The sequence below is a fragment of the Taudactylus pleione genome, unplaced genomic scaffold (genome assembly GCF_031769625.1).
Source record: "Taudactylus pleione unplaced genomic scaffold, aTauple2 ptg000798l, whole genome shotgun sequence".
NCBI classification, from domain to species: Eukaryota; Metazoa; Chordata; class Amphibia; order Anura; family Myobatrachidae; genus Taudactylus; species Taudactylus pleione.
Genome location: NW_028285200.1, coordinates 378189 through 401372, shown reverse-complemented (window position 1 = coordinate 401372; position 23184 = coordinate 378189). Strand labels below are relative to the sequence as shown.

The 23184-nt window shown below is 43.6% G+C and overlaps 1 protein-coding gene across 1 annotated transcript in view; it reads left to right on the top strand.

Moving 5' to 3' along the window:
• Nucleotides 1-23184, top strand: part of LOC148474935 (T-cell leukemia homeobox protein 3-like) — a 319343-nt gene that overhangs the window by 194554 nt on the left and 101605 nt on the right. The window contains exon 2 of the mRNA XM_088457970.1: nt 10810-11047. Within this exon, the coding sequence (XP_088314096.1) occupies nt 10810-11047 (238 nt within the window). The remainder of the gene's footprint in view (nt 1-10809; nt 11048-23184) is intronic.

Below are 23184 nucleotides of genomic sequence, written 5' to 3'. Positions count from 1 at the left end.
ACAGTGACTGTAGAGAGAGGTGCACTATGATTATACCTGTGTATATAACATTCCTCTCCTTATTACCTGGTATAGCAGTGCTCCTTACAGTGACTGTAGAGAGAGGTGCACTATGATTATACCTGTGTATATAACATTCCTCTCCTTATTACCTGGTATAGCAGTGCTCCTTACAGTGACTGTAGAGAGAGGTGCACTATGATTATACCTGTGTATATAACATTCCTCTCCTTATTACCTGGTATAGCAGTGCTCCTTACAGTGACTGTAGAGAGAGGTGCACTATGATTATATATGTGTATATAACATTCCTCTCCTTATTACCTGGTATAGCAGTGCTCCTTACAGTGACTGTAGAGACAGGTGCACTGTGATTATATCTGTGTATATAACATTCCCCCCCTTATTACCTGGTAAAGCAGTGCTCCTTACAGTGACTGTAGAGAGAGGTGCACTATGATTATACCTGTGTATATAACATTCCTCTCCATATTACCTGGTATAGCAGTGCTCCTTACAGTGACTGTATAGAGAGGTGCACTATGATTATACCTGTGTATATAACTTTCCCCGCCTTATTACCTGGTATAGCAGTGCTCCTTACAGTGACTGTAGAGGGAGGTGCACTATGATTATATATGTGTATATAACATTCCCCTCCTTATTACCTGGTATAGCAGTGCTCCTTACAGTGACTGTAGAGAGAGGTGCACTATGATTATATATGTGTATATAACTTTCCCCTCCTTATTACCTGGTATAGCAGTGCTCCTTACAGTGACTGTAGAGAGAGGTGCACTATGATTATATCTGTGTATATAACATTCCTCTCCTTATTACCTGGTATAGCAGTGCTCCTTACAGTGACTGTAGAGAGAGGTGCACTATGATTATACCTGTGTATATAATATTCCTCTCCTTATTACCTGGTATAGCAGTGCTCCTTACAGTGACTGTAGAGAGGTGCACTATGATTATATCTGTGTATATAACTTTCTCCTCCTTATTACCTGGTATAGCAGTGCTCCTTACAGTGACTGTAGAGAGAGGTGCACTATGATTATATATGTGTATATAACATTCCTCTCCTTATTACCTGGTATAGCAGTGCTCCTTACAGTGACTGTAGAGAGAGGTGCACTATGATTATATCTGTGTATATAACATTCTCCTCCTTATTACCTGGTATAGCAGTGCTCCTTACAGTGACTGTAGAGAGAGGTGCACTATGATTATATATGTGTATATAACATTCCTCTCCTTATTACCTGGTATAGCAGTGCTCCTTACAGTGACTGTAGAGGGAGGTGCACTATGATTATACCTGTGTATATAACATTCCCCTCCTTATTACCTGGTATAGCAGTGCTCCTTACAGTGACTGTAGAAGGAGGTGCCCTATGATTATATATGTGTATATAACATTCCCCTCCTTATTACCGGGTATAGCAGTGCTCCTTCCAGTGACTGTAGAGAGAGGTGCACTATGATTATACCTGTGTATATAACTTTCCCCTCCTTATTACCTGGTATAGCAGTGCTCCTTACAGTGACTGTAGAGAGAGGTGCACTATGATTATATCTGTGTATATAACATTCCCCCCCTTATTACCTGGTATAGCAGTGCTCCTTACAGTGACTGTAGAGAGAGGTGCACTATGATTATACCTGTGTATATAACATTCCCCTCCTTATTACCTGGTATAGCAGTTCCCCTTACAGTGACTGTAGAGAGAGGTGCACTATGATTATACCTGTGTGTATAACATTCCCCTCCTTATTACCTGGTATAGCAGTGCTCCTTACAGTGACTGTAGAGAGAGGTGCACTATGATTATATCTGTGTATATAACATTCCCCTCCTTATTACCTGGTATAGCAGTGCTCCTTACAGTGACTGTAGAGAGAGGTGCACTATGATTATATCTGTGTATATAACATTCCCCTCCTTATTACCTGGTATAGCAGTGCTACTTACAGTGACTGTAGAGAGAGGTGCACTATGATTATACCTGTGTATATAACATTCCTCTCCTTATTACCTGGTATAGCAGTGCTCCTTACAGTGACTGTAGAGACAGGTGCACTGTGATTATATCTGTGTATATAACATTCCCCCCCTTATTACCTGGTAAAGCAGTGCTCCTTACAGTGACTGTAGAGAGAGGTGCACTATGATTATACCTGTGTATATAACATTCCTCTCCATATTACCTGGTATAGCAGTGCTCCTTACAGTGACTGTAGAGAGAGGTGCACTATGATTATACCTGTGTATATAACTTTCCCCGCCTTATTACCTGGTATAGCAGTTCCCCTTACAGTGACTGTAGAGGGAGGTGCACTATGATTATATATGTGTATATAACATTCCCCTCCTTATTACCTGGTATAGCAGTGCTCCTTACAGTGACTGTAGAGAGAGGTGCACTATGATTATACCTGTGTATATAACATTCCTCTCCTTATTACCTGGTATAGCAGTGCTCCTTACAGTGACTGTAGAGAGAGGTGCACTATGATTATACCTGTGTATATAACATTCCTCTCCTTATTACCTGGTATAGCAGTGCTCCTTACAGTGACTGTAGAGAGAGGTGCACTATGATTATACCTGTGTATATAACATTCCTCTCCTTATTACCTGGTATAGCAGTGCTCCTTACAGTGACTGTAGAGAGAGGTGCACTATGATTATATATGTGTATATAACATTCCTCTCCTTATTACCTGGTATAGCAGTGCTCCTTACAGTGACTGTAGAGACAGGTGCACTGTGATTATATCTGTGTATATAACATTCCCCCCCTTATTACCTGGTAAAGCAGTGCTCCTTACAGTGACTGTAGAGAGAGGTGCACTATGATTATACCTGTGTATATAACATTCCTCTCCATATTACCTGGTATAGCAGTGCTCCTTACAGTGACTGTATAGAGAGGTGCACTATGATTATACCTGTGTATATAACTTTCCCCGCCTTATTACCTGGTATAGCAGTTCCCCTTACAGTGACTGTAGAGGGAGGTGCACTATGATTATATATGTGTATATAACATTCCCCTCCTTATTACCTGGTATAGCAGTGCTCCTTACAGTGACTGTAGAGAGAGGTGCACTATGATTATATATGTGTATATAACTTTCCCCTCCTTATTACCTGGTATAGCAGTGCTCCTTACAGTGACTGTAGAGAGAGGTGCACTATGATTATATCTGTGTATATAACATTCCTCTCCTTATTACCTGGTATAGCAGTGCTCCTTACAGTGACTGTAGAGAGAGGTGCACTATGATTATACCTGTGTATATAATATTCCTCTCCTTATTACCTGGTATAGCAGTGCTCCTTACAGTGACTGTAGAGAGGTGCACTATGATTATATCTGTGTATATAACATTCTCCTCCTTATTACCTGGTATAGCAGTGCTCCTTACAGTGACTGTAGAGAGAGGTGCACTATGATTATATATGTGTATATAACATTCCTCTCCTTATTACCTGGTATAGCAGTGCTCCTTACAGTGACTGTAGAGAGAGGTGCACTATGATTATATCTGTGTATATAACATTCTCCTCCTTATTACCTGGTATAGCAGTGCTCCTTACAGTGACTGTAGAGAGAGGTGCACTATGATTATATATGTGTATATAACATTCCTCTCCTTATTACCTGGTATAGCAGTGCTCCTTACAGTGACTGTAGAGGGAGGTGCACTATGATTATACCTGTGTATATAACATTCCCCTCCTTATTACCTGGTATAGCAGTGCTCCTTACAGTGACTGTAGAAGGAGGTGCCCTATGATTATAAATGTGTATATAACATTCCCCTCCTTATTACCGGGTATAGCAGTGCTTCTTACAGTGACTGTAGAGAGAGGTGCACTATGATTATATCTGTGTATATAACATTCTCCTCCTTATTACCTGGTATAGCAGTGCTCCTTACAGTGACTGTAGAGAGAGGTGCACTATGATTATATATGTGTATATAACATTCCTCTCCTTATTACCTGGTATAGCAGTGCTCCTTACAGTGACTGTAGAGGGAGGTGCACTATGATTATACCTGTGTATATAACATTCCCCTCCTTATTACCTGGTATAGCAGTGCTCCTTACAGTGACTGTAGAGAGAGGTGCACTATGATTATATCTGTGTATATAACATTCTCCTCCTTATTACCTGGTATAGCAGTGCTCCTTACAGTGACTGTAGAGAGAGGTGCACTATGATTATATATGTGTATATAACATTCCCCTCCTTATTACCTGGTATAGCAGTGCTCCTTACAGTGACTGTAGAGGGAGGTGCACTATGATTATACCTGTGTATATAACATTCCCCTCCTTATTACCTGGTATAGCAGTGCTCCTTACAGTGACTGTAGAAGGAGGTGCCCTATGATTATATATGTGTATATAACATTCCCCTCCTTATTACCGGGTATAGCAGTGCTCCTTACAGTGACTGTAGAGAGAGGTGCACTATGATTATACCTGTGTATATAACATTCCTCTCCTTATTACCTGGTATAGCAGTGCTCCTTACAGTGACTGTAGAGAGAGGTGCACTATGATTATATATGTGTATATAACATTCCTCTCCTTATTACCTGGTATAGCAGTGCTCCTTACAGTGACTGTAGAGACAGGTGCACTGTGATTATATCTGTGTATATAACATTCCCCCCCTTATTACCTGGTAAAGCAGTGCTCCTTACAATGACTGTAGAGAGAGGTGCACTATGATTATACCTGTGTATATAACATTCCTCTCCATATTACCTGGTATAGCAGTGCTCCTTACAGTGACTGTAGAGAGAGGTGCACTATGATTATACCTGTGTATATAACTTTCCCCGCCTTATTACCTGGTATAGCAGTTCCCCTTACAGTGACTGTAGAGGGAGGTGCACTATGATTATATATGTGTATATAACATTCCCCTCCTTATTACCTGGTATAGCAGTGCTCCTTACAGTGACTGTAGAGAGAGGTGCACTATGATTATATATGTGTATATAACTTTCCCCTCCTTATTACCTGGTATAGCAGTGCTCCTTACAGTGACTGTAGAGACAGGTGCACTGTGATTATATCTGTGTATATAACATTCCCCCCCTTATTACCTGGTAAAGCAGTGCTCCTTACAGTGACTGTAGAGAGAGGTGCACTATGATTATACCTGTGTATATAACATTCCTCTCCATATTACCTGGTATAGCAGTGCTCCTTACAGTGACTGTATAGAGAGGTGCACTATGATTATACCTGTGTATATAACTTTACCCGCCTTATTACCTGGTATAGCAGTTCCCCTTACAGTGACTGTAGAGGGAGGTGCACTATGATTATATATGTGTATATAACATTCCCCTCCTTATTACCTGGTATAGCAGTGCTCCTTACAGTGACTGTAGAGAGAGGTGCACTATGATTATATATGTGTATATAACTTTCCCCTCCTTATTACCTGGTATAGCAGTGCTCCTTACAGTGACTGTAGAGAGAGGTGCACTATGATTATATCTGTGTATATAACATTCCTCTCCTTATTACCTGGTATAGCAGTGCTCCTTACAGTGACTGTAGAGAGAGGTGCACTATGATTATACCTGTGTATATAATATTCCTCTCCTTATTACCTGGTATAGCAGTGCTCCTTACAGTGACTGTAGAGAGGTGCACTATGATTATATCTGTGTATATAACATTCTCCTCCTTATTACCTGGTATAGCAGTGCTCCTTACAGTGACTGTAGAGAGAGGTGCACTATGATTATATATGTGTATATAACATTCCTCTCCTTATTACCTGGTATAGCAGTGCTCCTTACAGTGACTGTAGAGAGAGGTGCACTATGATTATATCTGTGTATATAACATTCTCCTCCTTATTACCTGGTATAGCAGTGCTCCTTACAGTGACTGTAGAGAGAGGTGCACTATGATTATATATGTGTATATAACATTCCTCTCCTTATTACCTGGTATAGCAGTGCTCCTTACAGTGACTGTAGAGGGAGGTGCACTATGATTATACCTGTGTATATAACATTCCCCTCCTTATTACCTGGTATAGCAGTGCTCCTTACAGTGACTGTAGAAGGAGGTGCCCTATGATTATATATGTGTATATAACATTCCCCTCCTTATTACCGGGTATAGCAGTGCTTCTTACAGTGACTGTAGAGAGAGGTGCACTATGATTATATCTGTGTATATAACATTCTCCTCCTTATTACCTGGTATAGCAGTGCTCCTTACAGTGACTGTAGAGAGAGGTGCACTATGATTATATATGTGTATATAACATTCCTCTCCTTATTACCTGGTATAACAGTGCTCCTTACAGTGACTGTAGAGGGAGGTGCACTATGATTATACCTGTGTATATAACATTCCCCTCCTTATTACCTGGTATAGCAGTGCTCCTTACAGTGACTGTAGAAGGAGGTGCCCTATGATTATATATGTGTATATAACATTCCCCTCCTTATTACCGGGTATAGCAGTGCTCCTTACAGTGACTGTAGAGAGAGGTGCACTATGATTATACCTGTGTATATAACATTCCTCTCCTTATTACCTGGTATAGCAGTGCTCCTTACAGTGACTGTAGAGAGAGGTGCACTATGATTATATATGTGTATATAACATTCCTCTCCTTATTACCTGGTATAGCAGTGCTCCTTACAGTGACTGTAGAGACAGGTGCACTGTGATTATATCTGTGTATATAACATTCCCCCCCTTATTACCTGGTAAAGCAGTGCTCCTTACAGTGACTGTAGAGAGAGGTGCACTATGATTATACCTGTGTATATAACATTCCTCTCCATATTACCTGGTATAGCAGTGCTCCTTACAGTGACTGTAGAGAGAGGTGCACTATGATTATACCTGTGTATATAACTTTCCCCGCCTTATTACCTGGTATAGCAGTTCCCCTTACAGTGACTGTAGAGGGAGGTGCACTATGATTATATATGTGTATATAACATTCCCCTCCTTATTACCTGGTATAGCAGTGCTCCTTACAGTGACTGTAGAGAGAGGTGCACTATGATTATATATGTGTATATAACTTTCCCCTCCTTATTACCTGGTATAGCAGTGCTCCTTACAGTGACTGTAGAGAGAGGTGCACTATGATTATATCTGTGTATATAACATTCCTCTCCTTATTACCTGGTATAGCAGTGCTCCTTACAGTGACTGTAGAGAGAGGTGCACTATGATTATACCTGTGTATATAATATTCCTCTCCTTATTACCTGGTATAGCAGTGCTCCTTACAGTGACTGTAGAGAGGTGCACTATGATTATATCTGTGTATATAACATTCTCCTCCTTATTACCTGGTATAGCAGTGCTCCTTACAGTGACTGTAGAGAGAGGTGCACTATGATTATATATGTGTATATAACATTCCTCTCCTTATTACCTGGTATAGCAGTGCTCCTTACAGTGACTGTAGAGAGAGGTGCACTATGATTATATCTGTGTATATAACATTCTCCTCCTTATTACCTGGTATAGCAGTGCTCCTTACAGTGACTGTAGAGAGGTGCACTATGATTATACCTGTGTATATAACATTCCTCTCCTTATTACCTGGTATAGCAGTGCTCCTTACAGTGACTGTAGAGAGAGGTGCACTATGATTATATATGTGTATATAACATTCCTCTCCTTATTACCTGGTATAGCAGTGCTCCTTACAGTGACTGTAGAGACAGGTGCACTGTGATTATATCTGTGTATATAACATTCCCCCCCTTATTACCTGGTAAAGCAGTGCTCCTTACAGTGACTGTAGAGAGAGGTGCACTATGATTATACCTGTGTATATAACATTCCTCTCCATATTACCTGGTATAGCAGTGCTCCTTACAGTGACTGTAGAGAGAGGTGCACTATGATTATACCTGTGTATATAACTTTCCCCGCCTTATTACCTGGTATAGCAGTTCCCCTTACAGTGACTGTAGAGGGAGGTGCACTATGATTATATATGTGTATATAACATTCCCCTCCTTATTACCTGGTATAGCAGTGCTCCTTACAGTGACTGTAGAGAGAGGTGCACTATGATTATATATGTGTATATAACTTTCCCCTCCTTATTACCTGGTATATCAGTGCTCCTTACAGTGACTGTAGAGAGAGGTGCACTATGATTATATCTGTGTATATAACATTCCTCTCCTTATTACCTGGTATAGCAGTGCTCCTTACAGTGACTGTAGAGAGAGGTGCACTATGATTATACCTGTGTATATAATATTCCTCTCCTTATTACCTGGTATAGCAGTGCTCCTTACAGTGACTGTAGAGAGGTGCACTATGATTATATCTGTGTATATAACATTCTCCTCCTTATTACCTGGTATAGCAGTGCTCCTTACTGTGACTGTAGAGAGAGGTGCACTATGATTATATATGTGTATATAACATTCCTCTCCTTATTACCTGGTATAGCAGTGCTCCTTACAGTGACTGTAGAGAGAGGTGCACTATGATTATATCTGTGTATATAACATTCTCCTCCTTATTACCTGGTATAGCAGTGCTCCTTACAGTGACTGTAGAGAGAGGTGCACTATGATTATATATGTGTATATAACATTCCTCTCCTTATTACCTGGTATAGCAGTGCTCCTTACAGTGACTGTAGAGGGAGGTGCACTATTATTATACCTGTGTATATAACATTCCCCTCCTTATTACCTGGTATAGCAGTGCTCCTTACAGTGACTGTAGAAGGAGGTGCCCTATGATTATATATGTGTATATAACATTCCCCTCCTTATTACCGGGTATAGCAGTGCTCCTTACAGTGACTGTAGAAGGAGGTGCCCTATGATTATATATGTGTATATAACATTCCCCTCCTTATTACCGGGTATAGCAGTGCTCCTTACAGTGACTGTAGAGGGAGGTGCACTATGATTATATCTGTGTATATAACATTCCCCTCCTTATTACCTGGTATAGCAGTGCTCCTTACAGTGACTGTAGAGAGAGGTGCACTATGATTATATCTGTGTATATAACATTCCTCTCCTTATTACCTGGTATAGCAGTGCTCCTTACAGTGACTGTAGAGAGAGGAGCCCTATGATTATATATGTGTATATAACATTCCCCTCCTTATTACCTGGTATAGCAGTGCTCCTTACAGTGACTGTAGAGAGAGGTGCACTATGATTATATATGTGTATATAACTTTCCCCTCCTTATTACCTGGTATAGCAGTGCTCCTTACAGTGACTGCAGAAGGATGTGCACTATGATTATATAGGTGAATATAACTTTCCTCTCCTTATTACCTGGTATAGCAGTGCTCCTTACAGTGACTGTAGAGAGAGGTGCACTATGATTATATCTGTGTATATAACATTCCTCTCCTTATTACCTGGTATAGCAGTGCTCCTTACAGTGACTGTAGAGAGAGGTGCACTATGATTATACCTGTGTATATAATATTCCTCTCCTTATTACCTGGTATAGCAGTGCTCCTTACAGTGACTGTAGAGAGGTGCACTATGATTATATCTGTGTATATAACATTCTCCTCCTTATTACCTGGTATAGCAGTGCTCCTTACAGTGACTGTAGAGAGAGGTGCACTATGATTATATATGTGTATATAACATTCCTCTCCTTATTACCTGGTATAGCAGTGCTCCTTACAGTGACTGTAGAGAGAGGTGCACTATGATTATATCTGTGTATATAACATTCTCCTCCTTATTACCTGGTATAGCAGTGCTCCTTACAGTGACTGTAGAGAGAGGTGCACTATGATTATATATGTGTATATAACATTCCTCTCCTTATTACCTGGTATAGCAGTGCTCCTTACAGTGACTGTAGAGAGAGGAGCCCTATGATTATATATGTGTATATAACATTCCTCTCCTTATTACCTGGTATAGCAGTGCTCCTTACAGTGACTGTAGAGAGAGGTGCACTATGATTATACCTGTGTGTATAACATTCCCCTCCTTATTACCTGGTATAGCAGTGCTCCTTACAGTGACTGTAGAGAGAGGTGCACTATGATTATATATGTGGATATAAAATAAAAGTAATTATTGAATACTGCATGTTAGGTGAAGCTTCTACTCCTGGTTTATATAGTGATTTGGTGCCATCTGCTGGCCACAGAGTTATAGATACATACGGTACAATAAGGCATTAATCAGAGGAGCTCACTAACTGCACCCAATGCCAATGTTTACGTACTTATGGCGCATACACAGGGTCAGATGAACGATTGAACGATTTTTGACTGCATTAAAATGAATGGAATCGTCCAAATCTGACTGCACACACATCAGATGTCAGATATGTCAGATTTTCCTTCAGATATGAGTGATTGAACAATTTTTTTAAATAGTTATGATTCAGATGTGAAGAAAAATCTGACCGTGTGTATGTACCATAAGGCGATTTACTACTGTGCATACACAAATAGTTCTGGAAACCCCAATGGCGCATGCGTTACCCTGAGTGTATGCACAAATGCGCACTGTGTACGGAAACGCTTGGAGGTGCCCTGAAGTGACCACAGAAAGATCCATCTTGTGGGCTTGTTAAGGGAGTGTTGTGCGCTGCACATCCTCATTGGGCCTCATTCTCATCTCCCTGGTGGGGAAACGCTATTGATCTGAGCTGATAACGTACAGATAGCAGTAGGAGGACAGAACGATGGCAGAGTGAATATTGTTCTATATTTATGAACACTCGGATTGGGACTCCATGTAACCCTATTTCTTGTTGTTGTATTCCAGCCGCTCTACCGCCCTTCTCTGTGTCACGCCGGATTGGGCACCCTTATCAGAACCGCACACCCCCAAAGAGGAAGAAACCGAGGACCTCATTCAGCCGACTGCAGATCTGTGAGCTGGAGAAGAGATTCCACCAGCAGAAATACCTGGCGTCCGCAGAGAGGGCTTCTCTCGCCAAATCGCTGCGCATGAGCGACTCTCAAGTCAAAACCTGGTTTCAGAACCGCAGGACCAAGTGGAGGTCAGGTGACAGCGCACACATGAAAATGACCAATGTTAGCTGCATGAGAGTAGGGGGTGATTGGCATGTGATGGGGCCGGGTCTTGGGCAAATGAAAGTTCCTTCAAGTCTGCACCTTGGGTACATATAGGGGGCAAACCAATTAGTCATGAGGGGTGTGAATTGGGTGCGTTTTGCCATTGCCATGGAGTTGAAACGTCGGCAATGGCACCGCATCTTGCGCCCCTCGCAGCCCCTCTTTCAGGCTGGACTTGGACCATGGGGCTGCACATAGCTCTGAGCGAGTTCAGGCTGCTGTCAAGTGCGTCCATTGTCGGATGACTGGTACCCGTGAGTGCAACGCATATAATAGGAGTGACCCCATAGGATGTAGGGAGAACATGATACAGAATATATCATACAACAAAGTAACTGTCACCGGATGACCTCACGATTTAGTTTTGATCACAACTGAATATTAGGGTATGAGGGATTTCCTCTTACTGTCAGTAACCGCCTGTCACTGACTCCACCAACTGCGCAGTGGGTGGGTATGTTGCTGCCACCAAACTTCTACCATCGGTGTTTGGAACCGCTTATGTACACCCAGGCTCCTACCGCCGGCACCTGGAACCGCTTCTGCTGCATATGCATTGACAAACTGCGGCCACACATCCTGACTGGTGATGGCTGATTCCACCTGATCCCTCGCATTAGACCATGCCTGCACGGTAGCTGGCAGAGGGCATGAGCTTGGAGACACTGGGCTCAATCCAGAACAGAATACAGCTTGGTCACAGAACTCAGATGATCTCTTGGTAAAAGCAAAGATGTTTATTGCTCAAAGTCTTAAAAAATAATCTTCCCCTCAGTTTAAGGGGAGTCAGAATACAGATATCACAGTATACAGAGATATCACAGTATACAGAGATGTCACAGCATACAGAGATGTCACAGCATACAGAGATGTCACAGCATACAGAGATGTCACAGCATACAGAGGTAACAGCATACAGATATCACAGCATACAGAGATGTCACAGCATACAGAGATGTCACAGCATACAGATATCACAGTATACAGAGATATCACAGTATACAGAGATGTCACATCATACAGAGATGTCACAGCATACAGAGATGTCACAGCATACAGAGATGTCACAGCATACAGATATCACAGTATACAGAGATATCACAGTATACAGAGATGTCACAGTATACAGAGATGTCACAGCATACAGAAATGTCACATCATACAGAAATGTCACATCATACAGAGATGTCACAGCATACAGAGATGTCACAGCATACAGAGGTCACAGCATACAGAGAGGTCACAGCATACAGAGGTCACAGCATACAGAGGTCACAGCATACAGAGATGTCACAGCATACAGAGATGTCACAGCATACAGAGGTCACAGCATACAGATATCACAGCATACAGAGATGTCACAGCATACTGAGATGTCACAGCATACAGATATCACAGCATACAGAGATATCACAGCATACAGAGATGTCACAGCATACAGATGTCACAGCATACAGAGATGTCACAGCATACAGAGATGTCACAGCATACAGAGATGTCACAGCATACAGAGATATCACAGCATACAGAGATGTCACAGCATACAGATATCACAGCATACAGAGATGTCACAGCATACTGAGATGTCACAGCATACAGAGATGTCACAGCATACAGAGATGTCACAGCATACAGAGATGTCACAGCATACAGAGAGGTCACAGCATACAGAGAGGTCACAGCATACAGATATCACAGCATACAGAGATTACAGCATGCAGATATCACAGCATGCAGAGGTCACAGCATACAGAAGTCACAGCATACAGAGATGTCACAGCATACAGAGATGTCACAGCATACAGAGATGTCACAGCATACAGAGATATCACAGCATACATAGGTCACAGCATACAGAGATTACAGCATGCAGAGGTCACAGCATACAGAGATGTCACAGCATACAGAAATGTCACAGCATACAGAGGTCACAGCATACAGAGATGTCACAGCATACAGAGAGGTCACAGCATACAGAGAGGTCACAGCATACAGATATCACAGCATACAGAGAGGTCACAGCATACAAAGATGTCACAGCATACAGATATCACAGCATACAGAGGTGTCACAGCATACAGAGGTGTCACAGCATACAGAGGTCACAGCATACAGAGATGTCACAGCATACAGAGATGTCACAGCATACAGAGATGTCACAGCATACAGAGATGTCACAGCATAGAGAGATTACAGCATACAGAGATGTCACAGTATACAGATATCACAGCATACAGAGAGGTCACAGCATACAGAGAGGTCACAGCATACAGAGATTACATCATACAGAGATTTCACAGCATACAGAGATTACAGCATACAGAGATGTCACAGTATACAGATATCACAGCATACAGAGATGTCACAGAATACAGAGATCACAGCATACAAAGGTCACAGCATACAGATATCACAGCATACAGAGATGTCACAGCATACAGAGAGGTCACAGCATACAGAGAGGTCACAGCATAGAGAGATGTCACAGCATAGAGAGATGTCACAGCATAGAGAGATTACAGCATACAGAGATGTCACAGTATACAGATATCACAGCATACAGAGAGGTCACAGCATACAGAGAGGTCACAGCATAGAGAGATGTCACAGCATACAGAGATTTCACAGCATACAGAGATTACAGCATACAGAGATGTCACAGTATACAGATATCACAGCATACAGAGATGTCACAGAATACAGAGATCACAGCATACAAAGGTCACAGCATACAGATATCACAGCATACAGAGATGTCACAGCATACAGAGATATCACAGCATACAGAGATATCACAGCATACAGAGAGGTCACAGCATACAGAGAGGTCACAGCATACAGAGAGGTCACAGCATACAGAAATGTCACATCATACAGAGATGTCACAGCAAACAGATCTCATAGCATACAGAGATGTCACAGCATACAGAGGTCACAGCATACAGAGGTCACAGCATACAGAGAGGTCACAGCATACAGAGAGGTCACAGCATACAGAGAGGTCACAGCATACAGAGATGTCACAGCATACAGATATCATAGCATACAGAGATGTCACAGCATACAGATCTCATAGCATACAGAGATGTCACAGCATACAGAGGTCACAGCATACTGAGATATGACAGCATACAGAGGTCACAGTATACAGAGATATCACAGCATACAGAGATGTCACAGCATACAGATGTCACAGCATACAGATGTCACAGCATACAGATGTCACAGCATAAAGATGTCACAGCATATAGAGATTTCACAGCATACAGATATCACAGCATATAGAGATGTCACAGCATACACAGATGTCACAGCATACAGAGATGTCACAGCATACAGAGGTCACAGCATACAGAGAGGTCACAGCATACAGAGATGTCACAGCATACAGATGTCACAGCATACAGAGATGTCACAGCATACAGAGGTCACAGCATACAGAGGTCACAGCATACAGAGATATGACAGCATACAGAGGTCACAGCATACAGAGATGTCAGAGCATACAGAGATGTCACAGCATACAGAGATGTCACAGCATACAGATGTCACAGCATACAGAGATGTTACAGCATACAGAGATGTCACAGCATACAGAGATATGACAGCATACAGAGATATGACAGCATACAGAGGTCACAGCATAAAGATGTCACAGCATACAGATATCACAGCATATAGAGATTTCACAGCATACAGATATCACAGCATATAGAGATATCACAGCATACAGAGGTCACAGCATACAGATATCACAGCATACAGAGATGTCACAGCATACAGAGGTGTCACAGCATACAGAGGTCACAGCATACAGATATCACAGCATACACAGATGTCACAGCATACAGAGATTACAGCATACAGAGATTACAGCATACAGAGGTATCACAGCATACAGAGATATCACAGCATACACAGATGTCACAGCATACAGAGGTGTCACAGCATACAGAGATATGACAGCATACAGAGATGTCACAGCATACAGAGGTCACAGCATACAGAGGTCACAGCATACAGAGATGTCACAGCATAGAGAGATGTCACAGCATAGAGAGATGTCACAGCATACAGAGGTCACAGCATAGAGAGATGTCACAGCATACAGAGAATGTCACAGCATAGAGAGAGGTCACAGCATACAGAGGTCACAGCATACAGAGATTACAGCATACAGAGGTGTCACAGCATACAGAGGTGTCACAGCAAAAAGAGGTCACAGCATACAGAGGTCACAGCATACAGAGATGTCACAGCATAGAGAGATGTCACAGCATACAGATATGTCACAGCATACAGAGGTCACAGCATAGAGAGATGTCACAGCATACAGAGGTCACAGCATAGAGAGATGTCACAGCATAGAGAGATGTCACAGCATACAGAGATGTCACAGCATAGAGAGAGGTCACAGCATACAGAGATGTCACAGCATATAGAGATGTCACAGAATACAGAGATCACAGCATACAGAGATCACAGCATACAGAGATGTTACAGCATACAGAGATCACAGCATACAGAGATCACAGCATACAGAGGTCACAGCATACAGAGATGTCACAGCATACAGAGATGTCACAGCATTCAGAGGTCACAGCATACAGAGATATCACAGCATACAGAGATGTCACAGCATACAGAGATTACAGCATACAGAGATGTCACAGCATACAGAGATGTCACAGCATACAGATGTCACAGCATACAGAGATGTCACAGCATGCAGAGATGTCACAGCATACAGAGATGTCACAGCATACAGAGATATCACAGCATACAGAGATGTCACAGCATACAGAGATTACAGCATACAGAGATTACAGCATACAGAGATGTCACAGCATACAGAGATTACAGCATGCAGAGAAGTCACAGCATGCAGAGATGTCACAGCATGCAGAGATGTCACAGCATACAGAGATATCACAGCATACAGAGATGTCACAGCATACAGAGATGTCACAGCATACAGAGAGGTCACAGCATACAGATCTCATAGCATACAGAGATGTCACAGCATACAGAGATGTCACAGCATACAGAGGTCACAGCATACAGAAGTCACAGCATACAGAGAGGTCACAGCATACAGAGAGGTCACAGCATACAGATATCACAGCATACAGAGATGTCACAGCATACAGAGGTCACAGCATACTGAGATATGACAGCATACAGAGGTCACAGCATACAGAGATGTCACAGCATAGAGAGATGTCACAGCATACAGAGATGTCACAGCATACAGAGGTCACAGCATAGAGAGATGGCACAGCATAGAGAGATGTCACAGCATACAGAGGTGTCACAGCATACAGAGATGTCACAGCATGCAGAGATATCACAGCATACAGAGATGTTACAGCATACAGAGATGTCACAGCATACAGAGATGCCACAGCATACAGAGGTCACAGCATACAGAGATATCACAGCATACAGAGATGTCACAGCATACAGAGATGTCACAGCATACAGAGGTCACAGCATACAGAGATATCACAGATTACAGAGATGTCACAGCATACAGAGATGTCACAGCATACAGAGATTACTGCATACAGAGATGTCACAGCATACAGATGTCACAGCATACAGAGATGTCACAGCATACAGAGATGTCACAGCATACAGATGTCACAGCATACAGAGATGTCACAGCATGCAGAGATGTCACAGCATACAGAGATGTCACAGCATACAGAGATATCACAGCATACAGAGATGTCACAGCATACAGAGATGTCACAGCATACAGAGATTACAGCATACAGAGATGTCACAGCATACAGAGATTACAGCATGCAGAGAAGTCACAGCATGCAGAGATGTCACAGCATACAGAGATGTCACAGCATACAGAGGTCACAGCATACAGAGATATCACAGCATACAGAGAGGTCACAGCATACAGAGAGGTCACAGCATACAGAAATGTCACATCATACAGAGATGTCACAGCAAACAGATCTCATAGCATACAGAGATGTCACAGCATACAGAGATGTCACAGCATACAGAGGTCACAGCATACAGAGAGGTCACAGCATACAGAGAGGTCACATCATACAGAGGTCACAGCATACAGAGAGGTCACAGCATACAGAGAGGTCACAGCTTACAGATCTCATAGCATACAGAGATGTCACAGCATACAGAGATGTCACAGCATACAGAGGTCACAGCATACAGAGATGTCACAGCATACAGAGATATCACAGCATACAGAGATGTCACAGCATACAGATGTCACAGCATAAAGATGTCACAGCATATAGAGATTTCACAGCATACAGATATCACAGCATATAGAGATGTCACAGCATACACAGATGTCACAGCATACAGAGATATGACAGCATACAGAGATGTCACATCATACAGAGGTCACAGCATACAGAGATGTCACAGCATAGAGAAATGTCACAGCATAGAGAGATGTCACAGCATACAGAGATGTCACAGCATAGAGAGATGTCACAGAATACAGAGATGTCACAGAATACAGAGATCACAGCATACAGAGATCACAGCATACAGAGATCACAGCATACAGAGATCACAGCATACAGAGATGTTACAGCATACAGAGATCAGAGCATACAGAGGTCACAGCATACAGAGAGGTCACAGCATACAGAGAGGTCACAGCATACAGAGATCACAGCATACAGAGATGTCACAGCATACAGAGATGTCACAGCATACAGATCTCATAGCATACAGAGATGTCACAGCATACAGAGATGTCACAGCATACAGAGGTCACAGCATACAGAGATATCACAGCATACAGAGATGTCACAGCATACAGAGATGTCACAGCATACAGAGAGGTCACAGCATACAGATCTCATAGCATACAGAGATGTCACAGCATACAGAGATGTCACAGTATACAGAGATATCACAGCATACAGAGATGTCACAGCATACAGAGGTCACAGCATACAGAGATGTCACAGCATACAGAGGTCACAGCATACAGAGGTCACAGCATACAGAGATGTCACAGCATACAGAGGTCACAGCATACAGAGGTCACAGCATACAGAGATATGACAGCATACAGAGGTCACAGCATACAGAGATGTCACAGCATACAGAGATATCACAGCATACAGAGATGTCACAGCATACAGATGTCACAGCATACAGAGATATGACAGCATACAGAGATATGACAGCATACAGAGGTCACAGCATAAAGATGTCACAGCATACAGATATAACAGCATATAGAGATTTCACAGCATACAGATATCACAGCATATAGAGATGTCACAGCATAAAGAGGTGTCACAGCATACAGAGGTGTCACAGCATACAGATATCACAGCATACAGAGAGGTCACAGCATACAGAGATGTCACAGCATACAGATATCATAGCATACAGAGATGTCACAGCATAGAGAGATGTCACAGCATACAGAGGTCACAGCATACAGAGATGTCACAGCATACAGAGGTCACAGCATACAGAGGTCACAGCATACAGAGATGTCACAGCATACAGAGGTCACAGCATACAGAGGTCACAGCATACAGAGATATGACAGCATACAGAGGTCACAGCATACAGAGATGTCACAGCATACAGAGATATCACAGCATACAGAGATGTCACAGCATACAGAGATGTCACAGCATACAGAGATGTCACAGCATACAGAGGTCACAGCATACAGAGATATCACAGCATACAGAGATGTCACAGCATACAGAGATGTCACAGCATACAGAGAGGTCACAGCATACAGATCTCATAGCATACAGAGATGTCACAGCATACAGAGATGTCACAGCATAGAGAGATATCACAGCATACAGAGATGTCACAGCATACAGAGGTCACAGCATACAGAGATGTCACAGCATACAGAGGTCACAGCATACAGAGGTCACAGCATACAGAGATGTCACAGCATACAGAGGTCACAGCATACAGAGGTCACAGCATACAGAGATATGACAGCATACAGAGGTCACAGCATACAGAGATGTCACAGCATACAGAGATATCACAGCATACAGAGATGTCACAGCATACAGATGTCACAGCATACAGAGATATGACAGCATACAGAGATATGACAGCATACAGAGGTCACAGCATAAAGATGTCACAGCATACAGATATAACAGCATATAGAGATTTCACAGCATACAGATATCACAGCATATAGAGATGTCACAGCATAAAGAGGTGTCACAGCATACAGAGGTGTCACAGCATACAGATATTACATCATACTGAGAGGTCACAGCATACAGAGATGTCACAGCATACAGATATCATAGCATACAGAGATGTCACAGCATACAGAGGTCACAGCATACAGAGGTCACAGCATACAGAGATGGCACAGCATAGAGAGATGGCACAGCATAGAGAGATGTCACAGCATACAGAGATGTCACAGCATAGAGAGAGGTCACAGCATACAGAGATGTCACAGAATACAGAGATCACAGCATACAGAGATGTCACAGCATATAGAGATGTCACAGAATACAGAGATCACAGCATACAGAGATCACAGCATACAGAGATGTCACAGCATACAGAGATGTCACAGCATAGAGAGATGTCACAGCATACAGAGATGGCACAGCATAGAGAGATGTCACAGCATACAGAGATGTCACAGCATAGAGAGAGGTCACAGCATACAGAGATGTCACAGCATATAGAGATGTCACAGAATACAGAGATCACAGCATACAGAGATCACAGCATACAGAGATCACAGCATACAGAGATCACAGCAAACAGAGGTCACAGCATACAGAGAGGTCACAGCATACAGAGATGTCACAGCATACAGAGATGTCACAGCATAGAGAGAGGTCACAGCATACAGAGATGTCACAGCATATAGAGATGTCACAGAATACAGAGATCACAGCATACAGAGATCACAGCATACAGAGATGTTACAGCATACAGAGATCACAGCAAACAGAGGTCACAGCATACAGAGATGTCACAGCATACAGAGATGTCACAGCATACAGAGATGTTACAGCATACAGAGATCACAGCATACAGAGATTACAGCATACAGAGATGTCACAGCATACAGAGGTCACAGCATACAGAGATATGACAGCATACAGAGGTCACAGCATACAGAGATGTCACAGCATACAGAGGTCACAGCATAAAGATGTCACAGCATACAGATTTCTACTTCAGGGTCCATAGGGGGTCCACAGGGTTGACCTTGGGGTATAGGTTGGGAACCAAATCCGGGCACCACGCAGTTAAAGCTTTTAGCTCCCAGGATGCACTGGGTCCACTCTCCCTATAACCCCACCCCCAAGCCAGAGGCACCTCAGTTTAAGTTGGTGCCCGGCCGGAGTCGGGTCACCGTTAGCGCAGGGGGAGCTGATTAGCAGCCCCTAAGCTTATTTTATTTTTTTAGGGACAAAGTTTTTTCATGGACTTTGGACTCTTCAGAGCGGCAGCGTCGGACTGTCCATAGGACGTCTAAGCTGCCGCTCCGTCACCCCGCTGGCGCTGAGACGCCAGTACAGATCTGGGGATCTCAGCGGGACCCCAGAGTCTGTACTAGCCGGACTCTGCGGGCGCCCAGGACTGCTGCCGGATCCACGGGGAGCAGGTAAGGTCGCGGATCACCGCTTGCGGTGATCCGCGCATTTCAAATGCAGTCCTGTGCCTCCGGTCTCAGGGGACAGACCGGAGGCGCCGGCAGTGGCGGCGGGCCCCCCATACCCCGTGTGTCCACTAGACCACCAGGGACTTAACGATCGGTGCAGGGAGCCGGCGTCCCGGGGGTTAATAGCCGGCCAGGGGAGGCAGCCTTCCCTGTTACAGCGGCTCCTCCCCTCAGCTCAGCGCGCCTTTCAGTATCCATAGTCTGGCGTCGCTGAGCTGCTTCCTCCGCGGGCCACGCTTCCTCTGAGGTCTCCAGCGGCCATTTTATCTCTGTGGTGCAGCAGAAATCTCTCAGGATGGCAGTGAGTCCAGTCCCCCTGCGTACATCACCATCAGGTCAGTGTACACAGCGCTGTAGCCTTCCCAGACACTGAATCTGGGCAGTTGAATGCAGTGTAATAGTGCAGTATATTATATGACATGTTTATGTATATATGTATATATCTGCATTGTATGTGACTTATGCTAGTGCTGACTGTACTTTATTCTCTCACCTGTCAGTGTATATCTATCCCTTTTCTTTATCTGCCCTAATACAGCTGTACTTAGGGTGGTTCTGAGACCTCACATTTATATACTTGTTAATATTTGTGTGGTTTGTCACATACTGTTGCGTGCTGCACGTTGCCATATTTTAGATGGAACTGTGTGTTGCATACGCTGAAAATGGGTCCCTGCAGCTATTTTTGGCATCAGTCAGGACCAGTATAGTGCTGCTTAATATTTCCGCCAAGATGGGTCAGATATGTCTGACCAGGAGATAGAGCGTTATACTGCACCCATTTTTACTATCCTGCAAGTCATGTGCTGCAGGTGTTAGTGCGGAGGATTTGACTCATAAAGGGTTCTGTATGTGGCGTCATCTGGTGCCGGCCTCTTTCACGACCCCCTTGGGCGGTTTGTTTTCTCGGGATCCTCTCAATTGCGGATCGCCGGGCGGGCCCCATTGTTGTACCTCACTTGGGGTTACTTCACCATACTGCCCTTTTCATCTCAGGGTATCTCGCAGCTTCTTGCACTCTTCCCCTGTGACACAGACTACCGCTCCCTGCAGGGGTTTTTTGCAGTATATAAATTCCCCCTGGTGCCACAATAGTCTGTCATTCCCCTTGCAGGGATTACCACAACAGCCACCCTGGGTGGATGTCGTTTTCTACGAAACGCTAATTGGCGTGGTTGACGCCCTGTGGTTACTTCCCAGTTGGCTCTGCCGTGAACTGGGTACTGTTCGGGGCTCTTTCCCTCTTACACGGGGGGAAGCCTATTTCAGGTATTATTATCCCTGCTTTAGGGCTGGTAGCAGGTCCATTCTGGTTAGAGTGAATGTTGACCTGCACCTGTATCATACACCCTCAGTATTGCGTGCCTTCGGGTTACCTGTTGCTGACTAGCGGGTGGATCACATAGCGGGACTCTGGCTGTTGCCAGATAGGAGGTGTTACAACAGTGTTTGGCCTCCTGTCCCAAATTCCCTGAGGGTCATCACGAGCCCCTCCTGGGGGGGATGGGCGTGTTACTCGTCTGATTACAGACGTTACTACGCCTCCCATTCCTGCGTGGTCGGATTCTTCGGATCCGTAGGTGGTAACTCTGCCTGAAATCAGTATACTTGCTTTCGGGAGTTGTTACCCATCCTACCATGGCTATAGCATGGTTGGTTAATACTATTGCATATTGGGTTGATGCATTTGTAACGTTTTTTCCCCTCCAACACGTCGGGGGTTCAAATGTATTTGGTCGCTCATGTAATATATGCAGTTGTCATAGGTGGACATGCCTATATTGGATACCAGTCTCCTAACTTTCAGAGTTCCGGCTGCGACTGTATCCTCCGTAATACCCTATGGCTGCGCTCTGAGAATGCAGAGGTGCAGATACCATCTTTAGGGTTGATATTGTTTGGTCCTGACCTTGACAAGATTGTAGTAACATTGGCAGTATTACTAACGACAAGTTTACCGCTTTCAGCTATGCACACTACAAGGCCTCAGACTAAGTCTGTTAAGTCTTTTTTGTCCTCTCGGTCAGCCTAAAGGTCTGTTTCTTCGTAGACTGTCGGCATCTACAAGGGCCGACATATCCAGTACCGAGCAGGCCTGGACTGCCAGCCGATCCTGCTTCTGAACCTACGGATATCTCTTCAGTCTGACGGGACAGGCCTACAACTGGGAGATACCGATTTTCTCAGTTCGCCCGGTATTAGTGTCAAGTTGCCGCGGCTACGTGGGTAGGAGGGTACGCCCTCTTTACAAGGGCCTTACAGATCCAGAAAGCTATGCAGTTGTTGCGGTAAGCGGAGCTAATTGGGCCATCCCCACTATCTCAGTGAGGGACTGGTTGTTCTGTTTTCTTTCTGGTGCGGTGGCTGAAT